We start from the raw sequence: 25,284 nt of genomic DNA, 5'->3' as shown, positions 1-25,284 counted from the left end.
AACCACGTGCCTATCAGTATCGGAAAGATACAGCAACATGCCAAAACATTTCTACAATAAAATAAATTATAATACATAGCTATAAACAGCTATGTATAAACATTATCCATTCATTTAATTTCCCCAGCAGGGGGCGGTAAACATTCACCAGTCTCGCCACTAGAGAGCAGACTGGACTCACAAATAAAACCTCAGCACGTGAGCAAGCTAATCCAGATGGACAAGAAGCCTGGATGTTTGAACATTTTCTAATTTTATTAAGAGCAAGCACGTTTTTTAAGTTACCATCGCATAAACAGAAACGTGACAGCTGCACATATGTTTATGAATCAAGCTTCTTTTGAGACTTCTGCAGACAAAGGATTTCTCTTGTGGCCTGTAATAAAATAAGCTACAGCCAGAGTGTATGTCCTCCGGCTCCTCTTCTCAGACATCATACTTGGATGAGACCATCATGGGGGTGAGACCATCATGGGGGTGAGACCATGGGGGGTGAGACCATCATGGGGGTGAGACCATGGGGGGTGAGACCATCATGGGGGTGAGACCATGGGGGTGAGACCATGGGGGGTGAGACCATCATGGGGGTGAGACCATGGGGGTGAGACCATGGGGGGTGAGACCATCATGGGGGTGAGACCATGGGGGTGAGACCATGGGGGGTGAGACCATCATGGGGGTGAGACCATGGGGGTGAGACCATGGGGGTGAGACCATCATGGGGGTGAGACCATGGGGGTGAGACCATCATGAGACCATTGGGGTGAGACCATGGGGGTGAGACCATCATGGGGGTGAGACCATGGGGGGTGAGACCATCATGGGGGTGAGACCATTGGGGTGAGGCCATGGGGGTGAGACCATCATGGGGGTGAGACCATCATGGGGGTGAGACCATTGGGGTGAGGCCATGGGGGTGAGACCATCATGGGGGTGAGACCATCATGGGGGTGAGACCATGGGGGTGAGACCCTCATGGGGGTGAGACCATTGGGGTGAGGCCATGGGGGTGAGACCATCATGGGGGTGAGACCATCATGAGACCATTGGGGTGAGACCATCATGGGGGTGAGACCATGGGGGTGAGACCATCATGAGACCATTGGGGTGAGACCATGGGGGTGAGACCATCATGGGGGTGAGACCATGGGGGTGAGACCATCATGAGACCATTGGGGTGAGACCATGGGGGTGAGACCATCATGGGGGTGAGACCATGGGGGGTGAGACCATCATGGGGGTGAGACCATTGGGGTGAGGCCATGGGGGTGAGACCATCATGGGGGTGAGACCATCATGGGGGTGAGGCCATGGGGGTGAGACCATCATGGGGGTGAGACCATTGGGGTGAGGCCATGGGGGTGAGACCCTCATGGGGGTGAGACCATTGGGGTGAGGCCATGGGGGTGAGACCCTCATGGGGGTGAGACCATTGGGGTGAGGCCATGGGGGTGAGACCATCATGGGGGTGACACCCTCATGGGGGTGAGGTGGAGGCTGAGGAAGACCAGGACCCGGGTCCACGCAGCCTCCGGAGAAGGGCGGGGCCACAGCCTCACGGTGGGAGCTCCCGATCCGCGCTGCCAGACCACCACGCCGACCTCTCGTCTCTCCAGCCCGCGGGATGGACCTCGGTTCCTCGCCATACTTGACTCCACACACGGGCTGACAAAGAGGGGCAAAAGGATGGAGTCGCATTGTGAGAAAATGTGTAAACGCGGTGCGCTTTGAGCCACAGCAGGAGCAGCGCGCTGCGCTCCGATGCAGCAAAAATCGCCATTGTTTGGATGTGCAGCAGACTGAGGAAAAAACATACATTGTGCTTGAAGTGTGCTGGACGCAAGGACATAATGGCTTCAGTGCTCATCGTTGTCTTTCATATCTACTGGTTTATTCAGGTAAGCTCGCTTTTTCTCGCTAACGTCTTATGGATGTCGCGCCGTCCTTATGCTCGTGTCATGTTGGCTAGCGGCAGCGCCGCTTTGTTTGAGCAAATAAAGCTCTTTTTATTTTTGGTTTTGTCTAAAATAAGACCGGTATTATGGCTGTATTAAATGTGTCTTGTTTGTAAGAGTGCGTGTTGGATGTGGACGTGGAGACGCCGTGGCACAGCAGAGCAGCTTGGTTAAGTCAGGCAGCTGCTGGTTTTGTCCTGCGGAAAGTGGGTCAGTCGGCTGCAGCCTCAGAGATTCCTTCTATGTCTGTCATTCTCCGTGAGTCTGTCTCACACAGACATCACTGTACGGGCTGGCCCTGCTCCACAGCGGGTCGCACTCACCGCATCTTCCTTGGGGCCGCAGCATCACCGGGGACCGGAGACCGGGAGCGCAGCATCCCTCAGGTTAACGACCGAATGTTGATGGATGTGGCCGATTCCTCAGTCAGTTTACAGCCCCTGGACCAGTAGGTCAGAGACAGGCCTGGAGAGCTCAGGGACAATAACACGTGTACGCCTGCAATTTTAGTTACATTTTCAGGGATTGTCTTTCAAATAAGTGTTTTACAGCCTGGATAAAATGAAGTGCACCGCGTGACTTTTCTGCTAGACATTCCTCCACCTGCCTCTGGTTTGCCTGGAATCTAATGCCATTACACTCATCTACTCGTCACCTGCTTGTCTCCATGGTGATGGATAGATTTAATGCTATGTTGAGTGCAATATTCAAGACAACGCAATATCATCTCCATGAAAGTTACGCCGTGCCTTTTTAAATGTAGTATTTTAGCACAACCGTCAGTCAGAGCAGAAGAGTCGTTTGTTGATTGTAACTTTGCCTGCACTTTTATCTTATCACAGACTTATGCTGAAGTGTTTAGAGCTATCAAAAACAATGTGAAATAAGATAAAACACACAATAAAGCAGTGGAAAAACCTGATTTGAACCAGAGTTTAGTAATTAGCATTTTCAGATCACCATTTGTTTAACATTGGGTTAACTGATGGATTATTTCTATGATAACAATCCCATAGGTCGCCTCAGATGCAAGAGCCACTGTTCTGAGTCATAACATTGTACTTTGCATGAATTCACAAATGTTGAACCTGATGATTTCTCTTGGCGTCTAGACCTAAGATCTCATTGTATTACAACAGAAATCTGCATTTTAGCACTATTAATTTGAGCTGCCCTGCATATGTATTGGATATTATTGACCTACCGGTATATAAGTGAACGCAACCTCCTGAGTGATGCTGTTCTCGGCTGAAGTGGCATGTGACAGGCCGCGTACAAAGCAAGTCAGAGTGTGCCTGTCGGATCCTCCATGCTGTGTTTGATGGTGTGTCCACATCATCGCCTCATGACCGTATAATCTGATATGATAAATAGAGCCACAATTAGAGATGCTCATATCCATTTTTTTTTCAGTTCTGATATCAATAATTTGGCTTTAAATATCTTTTAGAAACAGAAAATTGCTTTTATTTCCTTAATAAAACAGACTTAATTGATCCAAATATGTTATGTAACCATTATTTCTACTTCATGTACTACAGATCAGCTCTGTATTAATGGTTTGAAAGGATCTAAGACAACATCAGGCCGTCAGTTGTCTATATTTCATCATTTTAGAGGCCCAAACAGGACGTCTACTCATTCGGAACTGATACCCAGCCATTTTTACTGGATCAGCGGCAATGTCTAGTACTAGTATTGGACAGAAGTCCTTCTGGCAGAGCTATAGAAGGATGTTTTTTCCTGTGTATTTTCAGATTGCAAGTTGTTAAATCAGATAATATAATTTAATATTGCTCATAAACCTCTGTATCGTGAAATATTGTAATCTTATCTCAGCATATTTTCTAATATCCAATACCCAAACATTGTAACGTAAGTTGTAGGAGTCAATGCCAAATATGTTACTTTTCAGAGCTAAGCTAGGACTAAACCAAAGCTAAACCAAGACTGAACTTAAAGATCTAAACTTGCCAAACTCCTTTGTGTTGTCTGGTAGTTCTCCTTATAAAGCTTTAAGGACAAAACAAATAACCCAAAATATTCAGGCTAACTTCTGTTGGTTTCTGTGTTATTAAGGGCAGCTTACATAAGTGTTATACAGGCCACAGTTTTCAGCAGTGCAAATAGGCTCAGTGTGTTTCTACATACCGAATTTATCCTGATTCAACCCTCGTCTCGTGTGAGCAAAGACTGTGAACTCTTCACAAGTGCATGACGATTGTGGTCAGATTAGTAGTACACTTTCACATCCAGAGATTAACCCAACATTAGATTATTCCCTTTAACTTTAGCCATGGCATTACACTCACCAAACAATAGTCTTCTGAGGCTTGTGAAAGATTTAAAAAGATGACTCAAAATGTGCATCCGTCTAAAACACATGATCATGCTGTTGTGTTGTATCTGGATAGTACAACATCATTCCACTCCTTTCTCAGTAATGATCATTCAAAAGGCAGCCCACATCTCAAATCAGTACCTTGAGCCTAAAGACACTCAGTTTGTGCAAGTGAAGGTTTTGGCCTAATAGAGTTGATTATAATAATAGTTTTATTCAAGTGTCATCCCAGACCTCAGTGTGGATTAATGCTGCTTTCATGTGCTTGTCTAACACTTCCGATGGGCGGAGCTGGCTCACCTGTGTGCGTTCATGGGCTTTTGGTCAGATGTAGAGAACATGCTCAATACTTTGCAAGTAGTTCTTCAAATTGTATCACTCACTTAATATGAAATATTTTGCAACCGTCTCATTTGTAATTACGTAATTCTACTTTGCATTCCACCAATCACTACGTCACAACTCGGGTCGTCAGCGCAAACGACTTAGTATTTACAGTTTAGCCGACACCACGTGAAAGCATCATGAGTGAGACTCAAGGTCTTTGGGATGACTCTGATGGGAAACACATCAAGTTCTCTTTGGAGCAGCATCAGTGAAGACTTCTGTGTTTTAATTTAGAGACAAATTTGTGTGTGTTGAACTTAAATTGCAGAACTGAATTGTAACGTTTTCATCTATTTTTCAAATGTACTGTACTGATCAAATTTGATATATACATAAAACATCGGTGTAGTCCCTCATTTGTCCAGGAGCGTTCCATTGTAGAAAAAGGTTCAGTTTTATTCCTCTGGACTCAGTTTTAGAGAAAAATAAAACGTTTCGACTCTCATCCAAGAGTCAATTTGCGAATGTCAATTTGCGAATTTAGACAAATTGTGAATTTTACATAAAACGTAACTCCAAGGGGACTCTAAAGTTGAGTAAAAATACATAGGTACCCTTGGCACGGCAGAAGATTGATGGGTGAATGCCAAGTCAGGCTGGTGGACCTCATTGGTCTTATTCATAGGGTAATGGTCTTTGGTCAGAGCTGTCAGAGGCCCGTCTTCCTCCATTTATAAAACAAAAACTGTTAAGGTTTGCATGATAATGTTGGCAGCTGCCTGAGGGTGCCGCCTCCTGACCCCCCCACCCTCCCCTCACTGCCCATTCATAGGGTCACATGCTCCATTCATTCCCCGGCTCCTCTCGTGGAACAACGCCTGTGTGTTTGCATTGAGCGTGTGTCCTCACATGCCAGGCTTGTAATGCACCACCATACAAAGCCACCAAATTAGACATATTTTGCTGAAAGTATACATCTAGTCCATTTATTTACACATGTTCTAAAAGCAAGTTCATTTCATAAGAAATATTGAAACTGTTTTGCCAATTTAGCAGTAACTGTAACCAAGAAGTAGTTATAACATTTAGCTGTTGACTTGTTTAGAACCTTGTCCTCAAACTTATTACGTATAAAGTATTCTTCTTTTCTGAATCAGCCTTTATCCGATATACAGCATCAGCATGCTCCTCTCTGCTCTGTGTCCATGGTAATCCTAACTCAGACAGACCCAACGAGCATCTCCTCCTTCCCCAAACATGTCCCTCCTTTCATCTCTGTTGCCATGGTGACGACTGAGCGCCCATGAATCGGGTGAATTGGTATATATTTCTTTCTCTCTCTCTCTCTCTCTCTCTCTCTGCCCTGAATTCCGCCCCTGAGGAGAGTGCGGTTTTGTTTCTTGTGTGATTATTAGGTTTCTATGAGCGATAGAGAGAGATCTAGATATCATGTGTCACAACTCTGTAGTTGAGACTTCTGCAAATGTGCCAGAAATTATTGTTGTTTGTGCTGATGTTGACCTACAAAATAAGCACTGTTTACAAGAATATTAAATTGTTATTGCAATATTATAATTTTATATTTTTATATTTTTGAGTGATAATATTATTCCTTAATGTTTTTCTTTAATGTTTGAGCCTTTGTCTGAATCCCATATGTAGAGGCTTGTGTCAGGGTGCATGTGCTGGTATAACAATAGTACCGTATTTTCCGAATACGAAATGCAGTTGCAAGTGTGAAAATAACAAGTAATATCACATCTAAGTCGCTTCGGAGTATAAGTATAAATATAAGTATAAGTCGCACCCCGGCAAAAACTATGAAAAAAGGTGTGACTTATAGTCTGGAGAATACGGTAATATCAAATCAATGATTTGGCTAAATCATTACATGTAATGCACAATGCGCCTAGAAGGGAAGATCAACATAGACAAGTGTTTCTTGTGTTAATGTGTTAGTGCTTTTCCATTTGGCTCTCTAAAATGTTTGATCTTGAACTGAAGCTAATTGTTCACCATCTTATTTTCCGCCCGTTTGCTGCCTCGGTTCAGAAGGCACTGCTGTAATTACACCAGAGCAACACCTTGACAGGCCAAACCAAACATAATGTTACATACGCTGGGCATCAGGCAACTCCCTGAATGGAACGAACATCGTTTCACGGTGTGTGTTTCAGTTTTTATTGCAATTCTTAAAAAACGGTATTGTAGAGTGTGAGACAACCAGAGGGTAACTGGTCCAAACCTTTACTGGGTCCATACGCAAACATGTGGAAACCCTAACTATCCTCATGTAGTGGTCAGTTCATACATTCATTTCTGCTAAACGTTCATTTGTCACATTTAACAGTCTTGTTTCTTTAAGGCTGTTACAACTGTCTGACCTTATGTGGGGAGAGGCAAACAGCTCCTACAGAAAATTTGTTTTATCTCGATCCTTATTTCCTGTTCCTGTGGTGTTTTGGCTGAACATACGATCCTCACTGCAACTCAGACTCTCCTACTGTTCACTTTAATGAAAGAACAGCAGATAGCATCACCGTCACCTGCACAACGGGAAGCTGTAAAGACCAGTTCATTTTTCCAGAGCGGGGGCTGCTGCCCACACACGTTTATCAGGGTCTGGTTTCACGGCCACAGATAGAGACTTGTATGAAGAGCGAATGGACCTTTCGTTACAAACTGGCTGTTGGCACTGACCGTCATTTTAATATTGTTTTTATTATTATTTACTATTATGGTGGTATTATGAGTGATATCATATATGCTGCAGTGTTGTAAATCTGAGATTGAACTGGAGATGATGATGTATTTATATACAAGTTTGTTTCCATCAGATATTTCATCAGTAAAGGAAGGACTAAAGACGGAACTACTTTTTTGTAGAATACTGTGACACATATTGTATCTTGTTGATTTTGTTTTGCTGAACATCTCATTAAACCCGGTGAAACGTGGGCGTCTGCCACTGTGACAAAGGTCAGCTGAGTGACCTCTATGTCCTGATTGTGGACTCCATTGTGATGTAATGCAGCAGGGGTCCAGATCCACCTGCAGGGAGCCTGTAATTAATGTTGGCTCCATAAACTGGTTCAGAAACTGACGAGACAAATTGGAGACAATTTTTTTTTTAATCCACTTAATTTTCAGATTTTCTTCTAATGCCAGTAGGGTGGTTAATTCTGAACATGTCTCATGATTACTTGTTTACATTCCTACAAAGCTATTACCATTTATTTGCTTTGGTGATAGCCAGGTTAGTTACATCTGGACAAATATTTTGAATATCTATTTAGAAATATTTGCTAAAGTTGTGTTGGTTATTTCATTAATATGTATGTGTCTGGTTACTCGCAAGTGCTATCAAATGCTCCCGTCTATTTTCTACAAACATGCTAATAAACCCACATAGTAGTGTGTCTGATTCTCTCCCCTGGAATCCCCCGAGGTCTCTTTGAAGATGCTTCCAATTCCCTCTTTCAGAAATACCCTTATGCTCTCCTCCCCCAAAACTCAGCTCGCAGCCAGTGGATGGAAGCAGTTTGGAGGAGAAGGGGGAAGGGCTCCGTCACTCTGGAACCATCAGTGAGGCAGTTTATTTAGATTTAAACGGCATTGATGGAACGTGGAGATGACCTTTGAGACAGCAAGGGTTTTAAGAGACAAAATCATGTATTATTTAGACATGAGTCTTGTCTGTGATAGTGAAAGAAGCTGCTGGGTGGCTGTTAATTTGATCCTCTTTTAAAACTAAACAATGTGGGGGTAAAAAGATTTAAGTGATTATATGTATTTTGCTGGTATAAATGCTGTGTCATTATCAATTTATTAGCTCAATTATCTTCATGAGTCATGAACGTCTGGCTAACAAATGCAACACTGCAATTCTGCTCAGCCACAGACAAGACCACTTCTTTGAGCGTCTACTTTTCTGTGTGTACATCCAGAGTGCGCCGGCCTTCCTGGTGACAGTAAATGAGGAAGGTGTGATCACGGCAAGTCTGGAGCCGTCGGATTTACAGGAGAACATCACATCTTATGCGGCTCAGTTCAGTGGAGAGCCACGCATCAGTGTGGTCCAGTACGTGAACACCAGTGAGCCACTGCTGTTCAACACCTCACTCCACGGGGTCTGTTACACTGTGGGACTGCTCACCAGACGAGGGCAGTACTGGTCCAAACCCATCAAGACTGTGCCTGTCCTCACAAGTAAGTGACCACACACCCCGGTTTCATCCAATGACCAAGGGGAAAGTGGAGTGCCGCAGTTTAATGTTGCTCAGAGAAACAAAAAATAGTTATTATTACTATTATGATAGTTTATTTGGTTGGGGCAGTACATGTTTGATGCCCTGTACGTAAGACACATCCAGGTTGTCCCACATTCCCAGAAGCACACTCATATTCCAGACAAACGTACTGGAGGCACGGTGGCTAAAGGGTCCATGTATCATCACCAGTATGCATGACTTTGATAATGTGCATATGCTTATGTGAAATAATACATTTAAAGGTGCACTATGTAACTTTTCTATTGGCGGATCTGCCACCTGCTTGTCTCCATGGGGATGTTATTGTTAGGACTTGAATGTTCCACAGCATCCACAGCGTCTATCTCCATGCAGACAAGCAGGTGACACAGATCTGTGGAGAGGGAAGCCCACTCACTGTAAACATAGTTTAATGCCATACTGTAAAAACATTCAAAGTATTGCATTTTTAAGACAAAAGAATTTCCTAAATCCCATCCTATTTTGTATTTAAGTTTGTGAACGTCTCTTTTCATCCTCAGAGCCTCTGCCCCTGCGGAGTGTGCGAATATTTGATTATAAGGAGTCTCCCGAGACGGGTGTGGTGTTTCAGATTGAGCCTCCACCTGGAAATGTCTTCAGCCGTGTCAACATCAGCTATACAGAGGGTCAGGAGAGGCGCTTCATGCTCTACAAAGGTTTGTTTCACCTGCTGAGTTATCTTAGTTATCAAAATAGTTTTTACTATTGGAAATGCAATCACTGTTTGTGTTATTACTTTTTCTGATTCCTCAACTTAATTCTTATTTAATTCATGTCTAACAAATCACTCAGATTAAAAATATATATATATATATACTAGTCAGTTGGTCAAAGTCTGATTTATAGCTAATATAGAACGTGGTTATGGCCTTTTCAGATATTACAATAACAATAATTGCACTATTATTTAACCAGTGAATTATTTTGAAATGCATGCATTTCCAGTTGTATTTGAAGTGTGTTAAGTGTTTCTTGTTTTATTCACTGTACTGTTTCAGGTCTTTGGTGGCTGTTCGCTCACAACAGAAAGAAACATTCAGCTGAACGTGCTGTAGTTCAGCAGACATGCTAATAATCATAAATCCCTCTTTTTTTTGCAGATTTCTTCAGGGGAAAATCCGTATTCAGACACTGGTTACCGGGAATGTGTTACCGTAACATCACCTTCCAACTGATCTCTGAGGCCGTTGTGTACCAAAACACACTGGTCACTCACAGCGACATCACCCACACCACATTGCATCACAGGACAGGTGAGCAAGACCAATCCTTATTCTTCGTTCATTATTAATTGTCGTAAATGCCACCTGGAAGCTGGGAGCATTCACTGCAGCGCACTGACGAGGCAACGAACCATCATTATGAGCCATACTGAAGAGGCACGTTTTAATGATGTGATTAACTCTCTGAGAGAGTTTACAGTTAAACCTCAATTTACAGTTAAACCTGATATAGTTGATGAATATGTATTATTTCTATTCTGCATGAATAGAAATGTAAAGGGAAAATGTCCATTTGACCTAATTCACCGAAGGTCCATTTTTGCTTTTGTTCTAATAGGATACGTTCAGAACAGGGCTCGAACAGGGCCGGAACAAGACCACAAAAGGGCTAGAACAGGGCTAGAACAGGGCTTGAACAGGGACAGAAAAGGGCTAGAACAGGGCTTGAACAGGGACAGAAAAGGGACAGAACAGGGACAGAAAAGGGCTAGAACAGGGCTAAAACAGGAATAGAACAGAACTAGAACAGGACCAAACCAGGACCAAACCAGGACCAAACCAGGACCACACCAGGACCAAACCAGGACCAAATCAGGACCAAACCAAGTATACATCCGGGCTAAACTGGGCTCAAGGACCAGGACGTTGTTTTCTTTTTGATGTTTTCTAAGGCATCGACTGCTCTTACACAGCTGGTCACCTGACATCCGTGTCTTGTGTTTTCTCCACAGTGCCATTCCCTCCTCTGAACATATCTCGTAAAATTGTCCACCTGAGCCAGGGTGCCCTGCCAAGCCTGACCCCAAAGACCGAGCTGTCTGACGGGAGCCAGCAGATACACAGGCGCCACAGTCGAGAGGCACCAGAGACTGAGGATGCCCAACACAATGAGAACAGTTTAGATGAAGCAGTCTTGACCGTCACTTCTGTTCCTTTCAATTTGAGTCTCAACGTCACAGACGGTAACAATGTCAGCACCACTGAGACAACAGAGGAACCTCAGACTGAAGATCCTGCTTTGATGGATAAAGAGGAGGAGTTTGTTAATGCACTTGTTCCAGATTATGAGGACTCAAATGAACCAGGCTCAGCTTTGGGTTTGCCCCTAGAGCCCTCTGTCGTGTCCACCAAACTGCCGATCCTTCCCATCCTGCTGGAGTTACGCTGGCTGCCCCCCCGACCTCCCACTGCATTTGACGGCTTTAACATCTATATTTATAGAGATGGTCAGAGATATTTGTGTTCTGACAAAAATCATGTTACAGAACTGTACTGTCCCATGTAAACCTTTAAAAATGCATCTAACTCCACAGTTCTCATGTTCACTGTAGCATGTCAGATTGAATTGACCAGTATTTTCTATGTTTTTATACAATTATTTTCATTCAATTCTCAGGAAACTCCACAGAAACTGCCACGGTGGATGAAAACACTCATGAATTCTTCACTGAGCTGACAGAGGCAGGGACGTACCATGTGCAGGTGACAACGCTGAGCACCACTGGTGAATGTGAGGCCAGAGAGAGTGCCACTGACACAGGCTTCACCTTCTACCTCAGTGAGTTCAGTCTGCGATCCACTGTTGGCTGCTGAAGTGTTGTGGTTAACACGGTCTCTGCCGCAGGTCCCAGTGGAGAGCTGCTGGAGGAACTCAGGGAGCGCCCTCAGATGGTCAGCGTACGGCTCCTGGACTCGATCACGGCTGCAGTGTCCTGGGCCCCGTCTTCTGAGAACCACAATGGCAGTGTGGTGTCTGTGATGTCCACCACTTGTCTGAAGCCCAGTCTGAGTCAGCGAATGGAGAACACCTACTGCAGTGAGGTACGCGCCTTCACTTTTATCACATGTGCGCTCAGAGCATGTCCAAACAGGAAGGTTTGTACTGTGAATTTATAGCTGAGGGCTTTTTGACTGTAGAGGACAAACTGTACCCCACACATAAGTGAATATGATTTAATTTCACTTAAGCTTTTCTTTTTCAAATATATACTTAAACTGAAATTAGGTTAGGTTGAATTAATCTTGAATTATCTGGATTGAAACTTCTTTTTGCTTCGTCTCAGGAGAACTCGACGAGTGACATCATCACCAACCTGATGCCCGGGGCTCAGTACAGGGTGGTGGTGTATCACACTAACGGGCCGCTCATCAGCCCCCCGTCGGAACCTGTCATCATTGATATAGGTCAGAAGATGCAATGTTTTGTCATTATTCATTAAGTATATGCTGAACGCAGTTGTGCATGTTTCAGAGCCCACAGGAGTGCGTGAGTTGGCTGTTTATCCACTCAGTCCCACTGCAGTTATCCTGAGCTGGCAGCGCCCGTACAATGTAGCATTTCGTAAGTACGTGCTGCAGACGTTCTTCTTCAACCCGGTGACCCTGACCTCAGAGTGGACCACGTACTATGAGATCGCTGCCACCGCTTCTGTCATTGCGTCTGTGGTAAGTGCTCATGCGCTGCTCACTGTATAGATAACCAAATCAACATTTTATGGTAATTACAAAAATGATTTTAATTGTATTTCTAGAGAGTAACTGATCTGCTGCCCGCTTGGTATTATAATTTCCGTGTTTCTATGGTAACGTGGGGTGACCCGCCGTTCAGCTGCTGTGATAGTTCAGCTGCGAGCTTTGTAACAGGTACAGCAGACTGAAAATCAAATGTGTAAATGTCAAAATGGTCTTGTGGGTTATGGTGTGTTGTGTGTCTTTGTGCTGCTCAGCTCCTGAAGCCCCTCACATCTCATCAGTGGATTACTCCCATGGCGTCCTGTACATTCGCTGGACATACGGGGAGCTCTTCATTGACCTGTCCCACTCTAGGATGTTGCACTGGCAGATCGTGGCTGTTGGAAAGAAGGGTCCTGAGAAAAGCTATTCTATTGATGTGAGTCACTCATTCTTTTGGTCTGTGCACTTCCTACTTGTCTACCTATTGTGGGAATTGTCTCTTAGCATTTGGCTGGCTATTGATTATCTCTTCTGAGAACAGTGTATGGTTCAATTAGTGCAGAAGAATGATGTAGTGTCTCCACCGCTATAGCGCCGACTGTTCCTTTTCCTCCATTAAACGACGAACACAATGTTACTCGTATGTCAGAAAAGGTATTTAAGTGCATTTGAAAAAGTCTTTATCATTTACAGGAAATGTAAGATATAGATATATATTTTTTTCAACATAAAACAAAATATGCATTAATTTTGTCCTGTGTTAATGTTGGCATCATATTTTAATTAGGTTTTTAAAGAACATTAAAGACTAGCACACATTTTCAAACATGAGAAAGACCACAGGCATGGTATGATTTAAAATCGTATGATCCCGAGCTGTGATTTAACAAAACGAGCGCACCAAGCATCAGCTGTTTCCTGTCTGAAGTATAAACAACTTGCTTTCCAGATCATTGCACTTCTAGTCAAAACTGTGCTATTGTTTATCAGAAAAAATATTTAGCACAGAAAACTGGCGATTATTGTTGTGTTCACTGCAACTAATCTGCAGCAGCATCAACAATCCTCAGTGTGGATTTACCGGTATGGTCTACTTTTGCTTTTTTCTCACTTTTTATTTTTAAACAACGCTTCAAACTGGATTATTTGCTATGTTTTATATTCTGGGTATCATGAATTTGCAGAGAAATAGATGCTAATGCTATTCATTTTTGTCCTTTTTTCCATTTCCCATGTTTATGTCCTGCTCCTCTGTATCTCTCATTTTGTCTGCACCTGACACTGGGCTTTATTGGCTTTTGCTGTAGCACCAGGGGCGGAAAGTAACTACCGGTAGTAATTACAAATACTCACGCTACAGGAATTGACACATTTTTTGTTGTTCTTTTTGTGTATATTTTTTAAAATTAAATTAGTTAGATTTAAAAATCTTTTGAGTGTTGAGTACAGCACTCTTCACGGTTGTCACACGGCTGTAGCTCTTTTCACATCTACAAACATTCAAAACAACACGGCATCGCCTGCTCTGAATATGCTATTTGTTGTTTGAAATGACTAAATTCAGTTCAGTATTGATCCGAAATGCTATAACCCAGGAGCCAGCCCCTCTCCTATATAATTGATTTGTTTCAGGCCATTATTAGTTCAAGTCTTTTGTTTCAACTCGGCCTCGTTTGGTCCCAGGACCCCAAAAGCCCAAAAGCCCCAAAAGACAGTGTTGCACCAGAGACCACAGGAAATGATAATACATAGAAATGGTCTTGCCCGGTGGTCGAGTGGTTAAGGCACAGCACATATGCCAGGCTCCATGTGCAGGCGACCGCAGTGTTGTGAGTTCTGACATTTTCCTGCATGTCCTCCCTTCTCTCTCATCCCCATTTCACGCTAAGCTGTCCTGTCTAATAAAGCCTACGGGCCAAATCCTTCAGAAATACAAGATTATGTCAGTAAATAGTTAGTTGGCGAGTGAACATGCCTCACTGTTACACTGATGTTGCTTTAAATTCATGTTACATTGACCGTGTCTTACAAATTGAAGTCATACTGTCTAAGAATTATATAACGTTGAATAAAAAGTATAAAGAGTTATAATTAAATGTAATAATTTTCCACCAACAATCCTGTGACTAAAGAAAGATTTTGGCCCCATTTTAAACCCCCAAATCTCAGATTTTGATAAAGAGACATGACTAAAGTTTCACTCCGATAATATTTAGTACATCAACATTAACGGTGCCAAGTTTGAAGCAAATCAATGAAGGTTAAATTAAATTATTATAAATTGAATTATTATAAGTTCAAGTTATTTTCCTGAAATCTGTAACTTTGAATGGTCCCATAGGCTTTCCATGAATGAGACTTCTATGCGTCAGTTTGGGAGTATGGCATATTAATTCTGCTGTAGCATGTGAAGCGATCTTAATTTGAATGTAATACTTTTGGCAGGTTTTCTATTTGTATGGAACAGTGATGGCATGCTGTGGGGTCACAATGTGACTGAAGAGGATTTGTCATGTCAGCATTCTGAGTTCATTATCGTATTACCTTCGACTGTATGTGACTATAGCTCCACTTTTTACTCCCTCACAAATTTCCGTCTGCAGCTGTTTTAAGTACAAATGATCCTGTAGTGTGTTCCGGCCGTAGTAGACAAATAGAAAATGCATTTATTCAACCAAAAATATGTTTTATATATTGTTTTGTTCATTGGGCACAGTGAAGTTGAGTTTGTGTATGGTTTGGTATGAGGTTTTATAATTTAACTAATTTAATTAACTTTTAGCCATAGGTTTACTTGAAATATGATTAATACTTCAAAACATGTCATCTTTTAGGTTGTTTCTTGTATTGTTATTTGCTAATCTAGACACAAAGGTTTGTACTCACAGGTTTGTGCTGATATGAGTCTCTCCTTTAAGTGACTTTTGAAGGTTGTGAAGGTGGCGCCTCCCTCACAAAAGTGGGCAGATTGTTCCACTGAACACAGCCCTTGTGGGACAGAACATTTGGACCAAAAGTAGCTTTTCTGGCAGGATCCTCACAGTCCCTCCTGCTTATGGCTCTGGTGGGTCTCCACGCAGTGCTCCTGTATTTGATGTGCTCTTTGAGAGGAGGTGGAGCCAGTACATGTAAACTTTTAAGCCTGGCGTTTTTAAATGTTATAAAGTTTTCAAAGCTCAACAGATGATACTTTGAAACGATACTACATTGATGATAAAATAAAGGTTTTTAGGTCTTACAATGCTTTTTTATAAATCCCCTTTATTGGTTTCAATATTGTTGCTCCTGTCAGAGACCAGCTCATTATACAATATCTTACATGGGAAAAGACCTTAAAGTGCAGAAACATCATTCTAATTTGATTAAAATTGGAAATATTGTATTTAATTTTGACATGTTTTTTGTTTGTGGAATTCATATTTAAACTCTGGGACTAGTTGAAGTTCCTGATCCCTAAAAAACATATAAATGTCTGATTCCCACTCCCACCTTTGCACGCTGTCGTTGAATTCCTGGGCAAGACACTTCTTGAAAATTGACACTTCTATCTTCAAAACATTTGGTCTAAAAAGGCATCTGTGACTAGTATGACTTTGCATGTTCAGTAATGGTGGAGTAATAAGTTGAATCCTTTGTAGGTGACACGTAACGTGATGCGGGCCAGTCTGCCCCTGCCTCCTGGAGACATCTACAACTTGACGGTGACGGCGTGCACGGAGCGCAGCAGAAACACTTCCATGCCCAACATCATCAAACTGGGTCAGTCCAACACACACAACCTCCGACTCATGTGCCGCGGCAGTCGGCAGCTGCTCGAAAACACAAAGGAATACAGGAGTGTATTCCTCTGTGTATTGCACACATCTGCAGTTTCAGTTCTAAAATGTACTGTACATATGTCTCTTTCATGACAAAATGGAATTGTAAAAGCTACAGTTATAACCCCATAAAAGTATTTTCGCTTTCACCAATATATTTTTAAGTGTGTGTCTACTTCCTCTTGCTCACATGCAGCTTTTTGCTTAAGAGGAAGTTTTGAAGGGAAATCTTACATTTGAGTTTTCTCCCGCTCAGAGCCGGCTCCACCAAAGTCTCTGTACGCAGTAAATGCCACTCACTTTTCTGTGACTTTGTTGTGGACTGACGACGGAGTTGTGGACTACTACCAGATCTATTGCAACCCTAACAAAACGAGCAAGGAGTTTAAGGTAACAAACCCTGAATATTGTGACATTTGTACCACTTAAAACATCAAATCCTCTCTGACTTGTTTTGTTCTTCAGTCCCGTGAGCCTCAAACTGTGAACTCTCACGTGGCGACAGTCTCAGGGTTGTTGCCCTCGTCCACATACAACTGCACTGTCACCAGCTTCAGCTACAGCACTCCCAGCAAACCTGCCTTCATCACCATCAAGACCATTGGTTGGTTTGAAATACTTCATCTGTGTACACATGAAAGTTAACCATATACTGTATATCCAGTATGTTGAAAGCAGACAACAAGCAGAAAGCAGGAAAGCAGAAAACAATCTGTCTCAAAGCATTGAAAGAATGGAGCAGTCCTGTGAAGGAAGACATTCTGAATGTAACATAAGTGACAGGATCTATCACTTCAGAACCCTGCGCCCTCTAACGGGAGCAAGCGGAGAGGCTTCCTCACTCAGAAGTCTGTTCTGTTTGTATGAATATCTTTGATGTTTTGTCATATTATTTCTCTATTGCAGCCAAAGAAATGAACCCCAGTGTGGCAGCTATTTCTGCCCTGGCAGTCCTCAGCATTCTTCTCATCAGTCTGCTCGCGCTCTTCCTTCTTGTGCTGCGCAAAAAACATCTGCATATGACCAGGTATGTCACTCATTCATGATGAGGGAGAAGAAGGCCCATTTTTAGAGCAGACTTTCCTGCTTCTTATGCATATGAACAGTACATTACAGTGTATATTTTAAATGTATAAGTTGGTGTTGGCCAAAACTGTGAAATTAGCATTTCTAAATATAGTAACTAAAACCTTCCCCTTTTAAATGTTATTTTTATTTTTTCAACAGTTAACTTTCTTATGTCTGTAAAATAGAAACTCCATTATTCATGGGCATGTAATCTTGTTACAGTTTTATAAAGAGTATATACATAAATAAAAGAGAGTGGCATTATTGCATTATTACAACATTTTCAGTTTTCGTCCCTCACTTCCCTTATTTACTGATCAGTCAAGTCATCAAATATTGTAGACTTCGCTGTTGCAGCTGTGACATCGAACATTTTTTGTTTCTATTTCAGGGACTGTGGAGCTGAAACATTTGTCAATTTCCCCTCATTTGAAAGAGATGGAAAACTCCCTTATAACTGGTAGGGAAATATGACTAAAGCATCTTACTGCTGCTGAAGTGTGTTTATAAGATGCGTTGCTCTTGTGTGTCGTTAAGCGTGTTGCAGTTAAAGACCCAGTGATGTAAAGCTTAGTTAAGCCCTGTTAGGAGTTGGAGGAAGATTAGTGTCTGAGTATGTTGCGTTGCGTTTGTTGCTGACAGATTTTATACGTGCAGCCACTCACAGTGCGACTTTATTTTTCATGTCAAGTTTTTTTTTTTTCATTGTTATTTTTGTGTAGAAATTACTTATAATGTCTAATTGTGCTGCTCGTGAGTCAGTTGAAAAAAGGTTTAAACTGATGCATTGGTGATTAATATAACAGCTGAAAGACGGTCAGTTAAGGCAGCTTCCATCTGCTCTTGTAATTTAACTCTCATCACTAAAAGCACATGTCCATCAAGTGTCTGAATGTGGTAGTCGAGTTGTGTTTCTGCTTTACTTGTGCATGCTGGCAGATCTCACTGTTTTACATTGCAGAAGTGTTCTCTCCAATGACTCAGATAACGTAAGTCATTATGTTATGAAGGTGGAGTCAAATTATATTTAAACATTCAATTCGGTGTGTGGAACAGTGATTAAACTCAAGTTAGTGAAAGTATCTGATTCATTGGAGACTTGACCAATCAGCACACAAGTTAGGGGTGATCCGTGGGGTCAGCAAATTGACCTCTGTATCTGCTGTCACCTAAAAGTGACTAGGGCCTCAGAGACGGCCGTTCATTGTGGGCCGAGTTGGAGGGGACCCTGTGATGTAATTTCAATGTCAGGCTGGGGATTGTAAAATTGGACAGAGTGGCCATTGACGTCTGGCAGAAACAGATTCCTGTTGTCCGACCCAAGGACAAGGAGGACTTTCTGAAAGGCAGTGTAATGCATTGTAACTTTGTGTTCAGCACTAATGTGAAGCTCTTGCCTTTTTACTAATGGAACGTCATGTTCTGTCCCCAACCTGTCGCCCCCTGGTGTTTGTTTCCCTCTATTTTTTGTGATTTTATTTTATTTTGTATATTTGAACCCCCTTCAGGCGAAGGAGCCTCTTTGCCTTCCTTACCCTACTGCCATCCTGCCTTTGGACTGACTATCTTTTGGCTTTTTATATTAATCCTTGGTAAGTAAGCAACTACTGGCCAAAACATTGCACTTCAGGGGCATGTTGTAGCAGAGCCACCACCCACAGATATTCAAGTCTGGTGTTTTTCCTGTATGTTTTTCCTTGACCCAAAATGACATGGACAATATTAGATTTAATGTAGTCTAACAACATTTGAGTATGTAGTTTACATGGTGTCAAACTTCATCATGTTCGATTGGACTTTGTGCAAAGTGCGTGGGTAATTTTCCACGGGTCACATGATAATCTATAATTAAACCATTTAAGATTGCAGAAGTAGTTAAATGAGGCCTCTGGAATTTCTGGTCGTCTGTCATTTCATTTGCATTCGAATCCTTTATACATCGGTTAAAATATTATTACAATCTCTTAGTAAATTCAGAGTCAAGTTTGGGAAGTCATCGATGAGAGACAATAAAGACTAACGCCAGACTTACATCATTTTATTAATAATTTAACTAGTTTTTATGTTTCATGTTGTCCCACTGGTGTGTCTGTCTTGACTGCTTACATGTATGTCCTCTAACTTGAAGCTAAGTGCTAACTCTGACTGCTGCATGTTGCCTTTTTGTGCAATCACTGAAGAAATAACACAGAGCTTTAGATGGTAGAACTGTGGTTATTCTAGTTTACCTATGCATGTTTCTGATGAATCCCTTGCTAAAGAAGTATGGTAATACACCTTGCAACAAGTCCACACTGAGTAGACACAGGAGACGGATCAATCATTCTTCCTATAAATACTATATGTGCTGTTGCATGCCTTTCACTGCATGGTACACATGTGTGGGGCTGGCATTGTCTGTTGTACAACCCAAATAATAGTCAAACATATTGAAAAACATTGCATATAATATATCAAGCAACATATCATACATATTTACATGACACCTTTGACATTTAAAGTTGATGTTGCTTTGTTTTCTTTTTAAATACACAATAATAGATATCTAATAGATTATTGATGTACATTGTATACAGTTTACATTTGACACTCTACATCATCAGCCACTATAGTCATACCACTGTAGCAATTATGAACAACATAAGGACTTTATTCTATATTTTATAGGAGCAAGACAGCTTTAAAGAAACGGAAGTTAACAAGGTAACACCACTAAAACTGTCTATAATGTTGTGCTGTCTATCTGTGCTTTTTGTTTTTATTTTTGCATTCACTGCATTTAATGTCCGCTATTTCACTAAAAACCTTCAAAATGATTTAACTGAACCAAACCAGCTGAATTGAACTGCACTTCTACTTCGAGTGACTCAGACAGCTACACTTTCAGACGTGTCCAAATCTGGCATCATTACGCTGTTAGGGGTTCTATTTTATTTCTATTATATTTATTATACTTTGGTTTCTACTGCATAGGATGAATCCACAATTGCTGCTTTTTTGCACATTTAATGTTGTGATGTGCTAAATGCTTAATATATTACATTGGCTCGTGTTTGTGTTCACAGCCCAGTGCAGCTGGACGACTTTGATGCCTATTTCAAAGAAATGAGTAAAGACTCGGCTTACAAGTTCTCTTTGCAGTTTGAGGTACAGTTCAGACATGAACCAAATCATTTGGCCTTCTCTTGATTGGTAAATTATTGTTTTGTAGGAACTCAAAAGTGTTGGATTAGACCTTACCCATGATGCCGCTGACTTGCCAGTTAACAGGCCGAAGAACCGCTACACAAACATCCTTCCATGTAAGATTTAGCCACGCGCTGTTCAATAACTTCTAGTCAATATTTGAATTGTCTTATGGTGTTGTTTGATCTGCAGATGATTTTAGTCGAGTGAAGTTGATCACTATGCTCAACGATGAAGGTTCAGACTATATAAATGCCAACTACATCCCTGTGAGTCCACTTATTTATACATATGTATTAAAATGTATTCATTTATCAAGTCGGCTGTATTCCATGTTTCATATCATAGACAGAAATAATTCACAGCTGTAAAGTGTTAACTTATTTATTTTTTGTTATACAGGGTTACAAGCATGGGAAGGAATACATTGCCACTCAAGGTCCATTACCGGAAACCAGAAACGATTTTTGGAAGATGGTCCTGCAGCAGAAATCCCCAATCATAGTCATGCTCACACAGTGCAACGAGAGACGAAGGGTAGGCCTGTTTTTCTAAAGCAAAGAATGATGGCAACATGTTTTACCAGTTACCATGGACATTACTTTTTGAGCCGTGTGTTTGCGTTTTCAGGTTAAGTGTGACCACTACTGGCCCTTCACAGACGAGCCTGTCATGTACGGAGAGATCAGTGTAGAGATGCTTTCTGAAACAGAGTCACCCGAGTGGATCATCAGGAAGTTCAGACTGGGATATGTGAGCATCTAATTAAATGTGATGTTCTGATGTACTTACCAAGAAAATGTCCTGAACACGCTTTGTGTCTACTGCCCCCTGCAGGCGGATGAAAGTCTAGATGTGCTTCATCTGAATTACACGTCGTGGCCAGATCACGGCGTCCCCACAGTTAATGCCATCGAGAGCATCCTGCAGTTTGTCCACATTGTCCGCCAGCAGGCCAACAGGACCAAAGACCCTGTTATTGTCCACTGCAGGTACTCGCTTTATTTCTAAACTGAAAATGTAATTTGTATGTCAGACCACATCGCTTACTCCAAGTAAGATTTATATTATGGTCTGTGACATAATGCAATCCATTAAATATGAGTGTGTCTCATAAATCCCAATGAATAAACGTGAGTCTTCTGTTGAGAGCTTTCTGTCTGAAGTGCGTTGGCTTCTGCACTTGTGTTTTAGTGCTGGAGTCGGAAGGACGGGAACTTTTATTGCTCTGGACCGTCTGATGCAGCACATCCGCGAGCACGAGTTTGTGGACATCCTGGGAATGGTCTCTGACATGAGATCACATCGTTTGTCCATGGTGCAGACTGAAGTAAGCGATCACATCATCATAACCTGGCCTGACGTGACCTGACTGGGATGTTGACCAAAATAAGTGTTAAAATCTGTCTTATAGGAGCAGTTTGTGTTCATCCATCAGTGTGTTTTGCTAATGTGGCAGAAGAAGAAACAGTCCATCACTTCTGATGTTATCTATGAGAACGCTAGCAAGACATAATGATGGTCTTTTCCCCTCACGTGTAAGTAAATCATTGCACTACAAACACACATGAGCTACTCCTTTAACATAACGTTTTCATGGGCCCTGTTCGGACTTTCTGATTTACTTTATTTATGTTCACTCTGTAGTTTGATTGGCTGAATAAGTGCTGCCTGCGGGATCTTTAGATATTACAAAGCTAAAGTCACCTCCGTTAGCTCTTCTGACCGTTTCCAGGGGTCTCTGGTTAGGTCTGAGTGAGTGATTGAAACGTTGGTTGCTTAAAAATAAACCTCTTTAAACATATTCTCAACTAAGATTTTGTTTTGCCGTCTGTGATTGCTTTTTGTTACTTTAGTGGAATATATTCCTCTTTTCTAATTCTCTCCCCTGTACATCCTCTAGGCTGCCCGACCTCCTGTGCTTCAGGCATCCATTCTGTGCAGAAGAATCGCTTCATCCAAAACAAAACAGCAGAAAATTGCAGAAATGTATTTAAAATCCGTTTTATGTTGAATTGATGTTACCGCATGGATATGGAGCTTTGCCTTATGAAGCCTTCACTGATCGCCACCAGCCCCTCTCAACTGTGGCACAGCTCTGGGTGTCTCCTCAGTCCGTACTCTTTCAGAAAACTTGAAGTGACAAACATTCGGAGAAGAGTCAGCATTCTGCATTTCTTGTTGTTATTTTCGATCTCAGGAGACGTTGGAAAACCAGCTCGCACACTGGCCCGTCAAGCATCAACTCTACCCTCACTTTTGACTTCGGTTTGTCTCGTGTGGACGCAGCATTCCCGACACGGTGGCCAATATGCTACACTGCCACCCAGAAAGGGACTAACGATGCCAACTATAGTGTTCGAAACTTGCTATTGAACTGCCACAACAGCTACAATGGTAAAAGTCAATCCAGCAAACAAGTGTTCAAGGGAGAACCAATTGTCCAGAGCACAATCATTTTGGCACCGACGCTTTTAACGCAAAGATTTGAAGTTGACACTGGAAGATTTTTTTGTTTGTTTGTCAAAATGCTGCTTTTTCCATTTCTTTTTTTCCCCCATCTTACCACAAAATCTGAATGTTTGCTTGGTCTGCACAAGAAAGCTGAGACAACAAACTGAAAGTGGGGCCAGTGATGACCGTGGGTATTTAAACGTAGTCGGTTTTGCACTGAGCAGAAGGGGCCGTCCGATTTTCTGACCGAAGAAGGGAAGAGTTTGTGCTGCTGTTGATGTTGTGACTGTCCAATGCTGCACAGACATGTTCCTCACAACAGCCGACCTGTTTGGAGAAGAAGGAACACTTCAATTTCAAAAGAGAAATTGATAAATCTACACTGAAAGACTGAACATAGACTGAAGTATTACAAAAAAGTCCCTGGCCTAACCCTTTCAAAATGTACCAACTACTAAGAAATATCCAGGACTCCTCAAATATTCTCTGCTTTTGTTACAGAACCACATTTGGTCGAAGGCTGTAATTGGCTCACGAATGCACTTTACACGAAGCGTCACTGGAAATGAATGTATAAACAAATACTGAAATTAAACGGTTTCACATTGGATACTTACTCAAGCGATATAATTGGTACAACGTGCAGAAAGGTTAGAAAACAAACAAAAAGACATAATAGTGCCTCAAAGTAGTTCGAGTAAATGATAAATAGGACGTGAATTTGGTGTTTGAATATTGGTGATTTTATTTCTAGAAAGCTTATATGATGTGCCTCTACTGTTTATGAAAGAAAGACATGTCTATAGCTGACATACATTTGAGGTTGTGTAAGAAAAGCAGTGAATTTTGAAAGAAATGCCATCGCGCCCCCCAATGCGTCATCGATAGCACCGTGTGTGGGTAAATACTGCGTCTGATTGGCTCATATCAAGTCTGAAACTCGACTGTAAAGACAGTCTCTCTTTGACAATTCCTTGTTTTTGTTTTTTTGTCACGACTCCAGGTTTCATGTGTAACGATCGAATGTCAGTGAGCAGAAAGTAGTTGACCTGATTAAAGGTTACAGGATGTAGCATTACAGAGTGTGCGCCACAAACGTGTTTATTTTTATTACAGCTTTTTTAAATGTGCCAATGCAATGCCCCGTCTTTACCAGAGTCATGTCAAAACCCAACTCGTAACCATATATGGTGTTTACTTGAACTGCAATTCTAGTTTTAAGTTTATTTTGGATTTGATTTTTTGGTTCAATTTGCGAGGCCAAAATTAATTGAATTGTAGTTGTTGTTTTCTTTTTACCACACAGTATTTCATGGTCAAGTCAGATTGCGGGTTAAAGGTCATTGGGTTTGTCAGTGTTCACATGATGTGGCCTTTGTTACCTGTTCCCTTTGGTCACATTTCACTATGAAAGATCACATGTACTGTACATATACCGCTTTTATCTATACCATTCAGTTTCTACTGATCATTACGTATCATCATTGAGTAATTCTTGTGGAATGACTTTTGCTTTTAGATTTGTTTTAATTTGTTGTGTATGTGAATCATTACCTGAGCCAAGCATTTGGTTATTTTGACTCTGGTGTTACTGGACTTATCTGTAGTTGAAGAAATGCACTTTGTTACAACTGTTGACAAAACACGCGCTGACAAATGGACAGATCCTGAAGTCTTAGCACTGCACATTTGTTCCATTACTTTGTCTTGCTTCATGTGTGTCAGTCAAACATGTCCGTCTTATTTGTGCCATTCTTGTGCATTCTTGTGTCACTTAAAACTTGAGGGAAGATCTGGACTTACTGTCACAAAGTTTGTGTGTGTGTTTAACTAAATAAAATGTTGCAATTACTTTGAAGGAACCAGTAATTCATGAATAATCACTGATATTGGTGGTTTTCAGATTCTATTGTGAACATTTGTATCTCGCTGTGAAATGTCTGAACCTGATTGTTTCTCTTACTTTTCATATTACAACAAAAGTCTGTATTTTAACAATATTCATTTTAGCTGCTCCCGTCTGTATTAATCATTGACCTATACAGATCAACAATTTAAAACAGGATAGGCTGGTACATCTTTTGAATGTGAGAAAGTCCTCAAAATGTTGCATACATAACGGAGCTGAAAAGCACGATTATTATGTTGTGATGGCGTCTGAACGGC

The 25,284-nt window shown here is 41.7% G+C and overlaps 1 protein-coding gene across 3 annotated transcripts; it reads left to right on the top strand.

Moving 5' to 3' along the window:
• Positions 1-1,519: 1,519 nt before the first annotated feature.
• ptpro (protein tyrosine phosphatase receptor type O) lies at positions 1,520-24,969 on the top strand. 3 transcript variants are annotated; one of them, XM_072453937.1, is made up of 27 exons: positions 1,520-1,898; positions 8,571-8,832; positions 9,416-9,571; positions 10,016-10,168; positions 10,870-11,364; positions 11,535-11,696; positions 11,763-11,959; positions 12,202-12,322; positions 12,390-12,583; positions 12,670-12,781; positions 12,865-13,028; positions 16,231-16,351; positions 16,667-16,800; positions 16,876-17,014; positions 17,317-17,437; positions 17,870-17,938; positions 18,987-19,070; positions 20,146-20,181; positions 20,544-20,625; positions 20,690-20,780; positions 20,857-20,933; positions 21,067-21,201; positions 21,295-21,417; positions 21,502-21,656; positions 21,859-21,994; positions 22,079-22,202; positions 22,568-24,969. In XM_072453937.1, exons 1-26 carry the CDS (start codon positions 1,788-1,790, stop codon positions 22,178-22,180), a joined length of 3,732 nt encoding a protein of 1,243 aa, XP_072310038.1. In that variant the 5' UTR covers positions 1,520-1,787; the 3' UTR covers positions 22,181-22,202; positions 22,568-24,969. The 3 variants fall into 3 exon arrangements, with proteins under 3 accessions (XP_072310038.1, XP_072310039.1, XP_072310040.1); XM_072453938.1 differs by lacking the exon at positions 18,987-19,070; XM_072453939.1 differs by lacking the exons at positions 18,987-19,070; positions 20,146-20,181.
• The last annotated feature ends 315 nt before the right edge of the window (positions 24,970-25,284 follow it).

The sequence above is a fragment of the Eucyclogobius newberryi genome, unplaced genomic scaffold, assembly GCF_026437365.1.
Source record: "Eucyclogobius newberryi isolate DKJ021-1_F unplaced genomic scaffold, fEucNew1.0.hap1 SCAF_2, whole genome shotgun sequence".
In the NCBI taxonomy this organism is placed as follows: domain Eukaryota; kingdom Metazoa; phylum Chordata; class Actinopteri; order Gobiiformes; family Gobiidae; genus Eucyclogobius; species Eucyclogobius newberryi.
Note: the sequence above shows the minus strand (reverse complement) of the source record. Positions and strands in the feature narration are given on the sequence as shown.

What these genes read in the sequence shown, in the direction of transcription:
- ptpro (XM_072453937.1), top strand. Translation starts at nt 1,788, where the DNA reads ATGTGCAGCAGACTGAGGAAAAAACATACATTGTGCTTGAAGTGTGCT. An exon ending in ACCTGTCATCATTGATATAG is followed by an intron (nt 12,323 to 12,389) that starts GTCAGAAGATGC and finishes TGCATGTTTCAG; the next exon opens with AGCCCACAGGAGTGCGTGAG. An exon ending in GCTTTTTATATTAATCCTTG is followed by an intron (nt 19,071 to 20,145) that starts GTAAGTAAGCAA and finishes TATATTTTATAG; the next exon opens with GAGCAAGACAGCTTTAAAGA.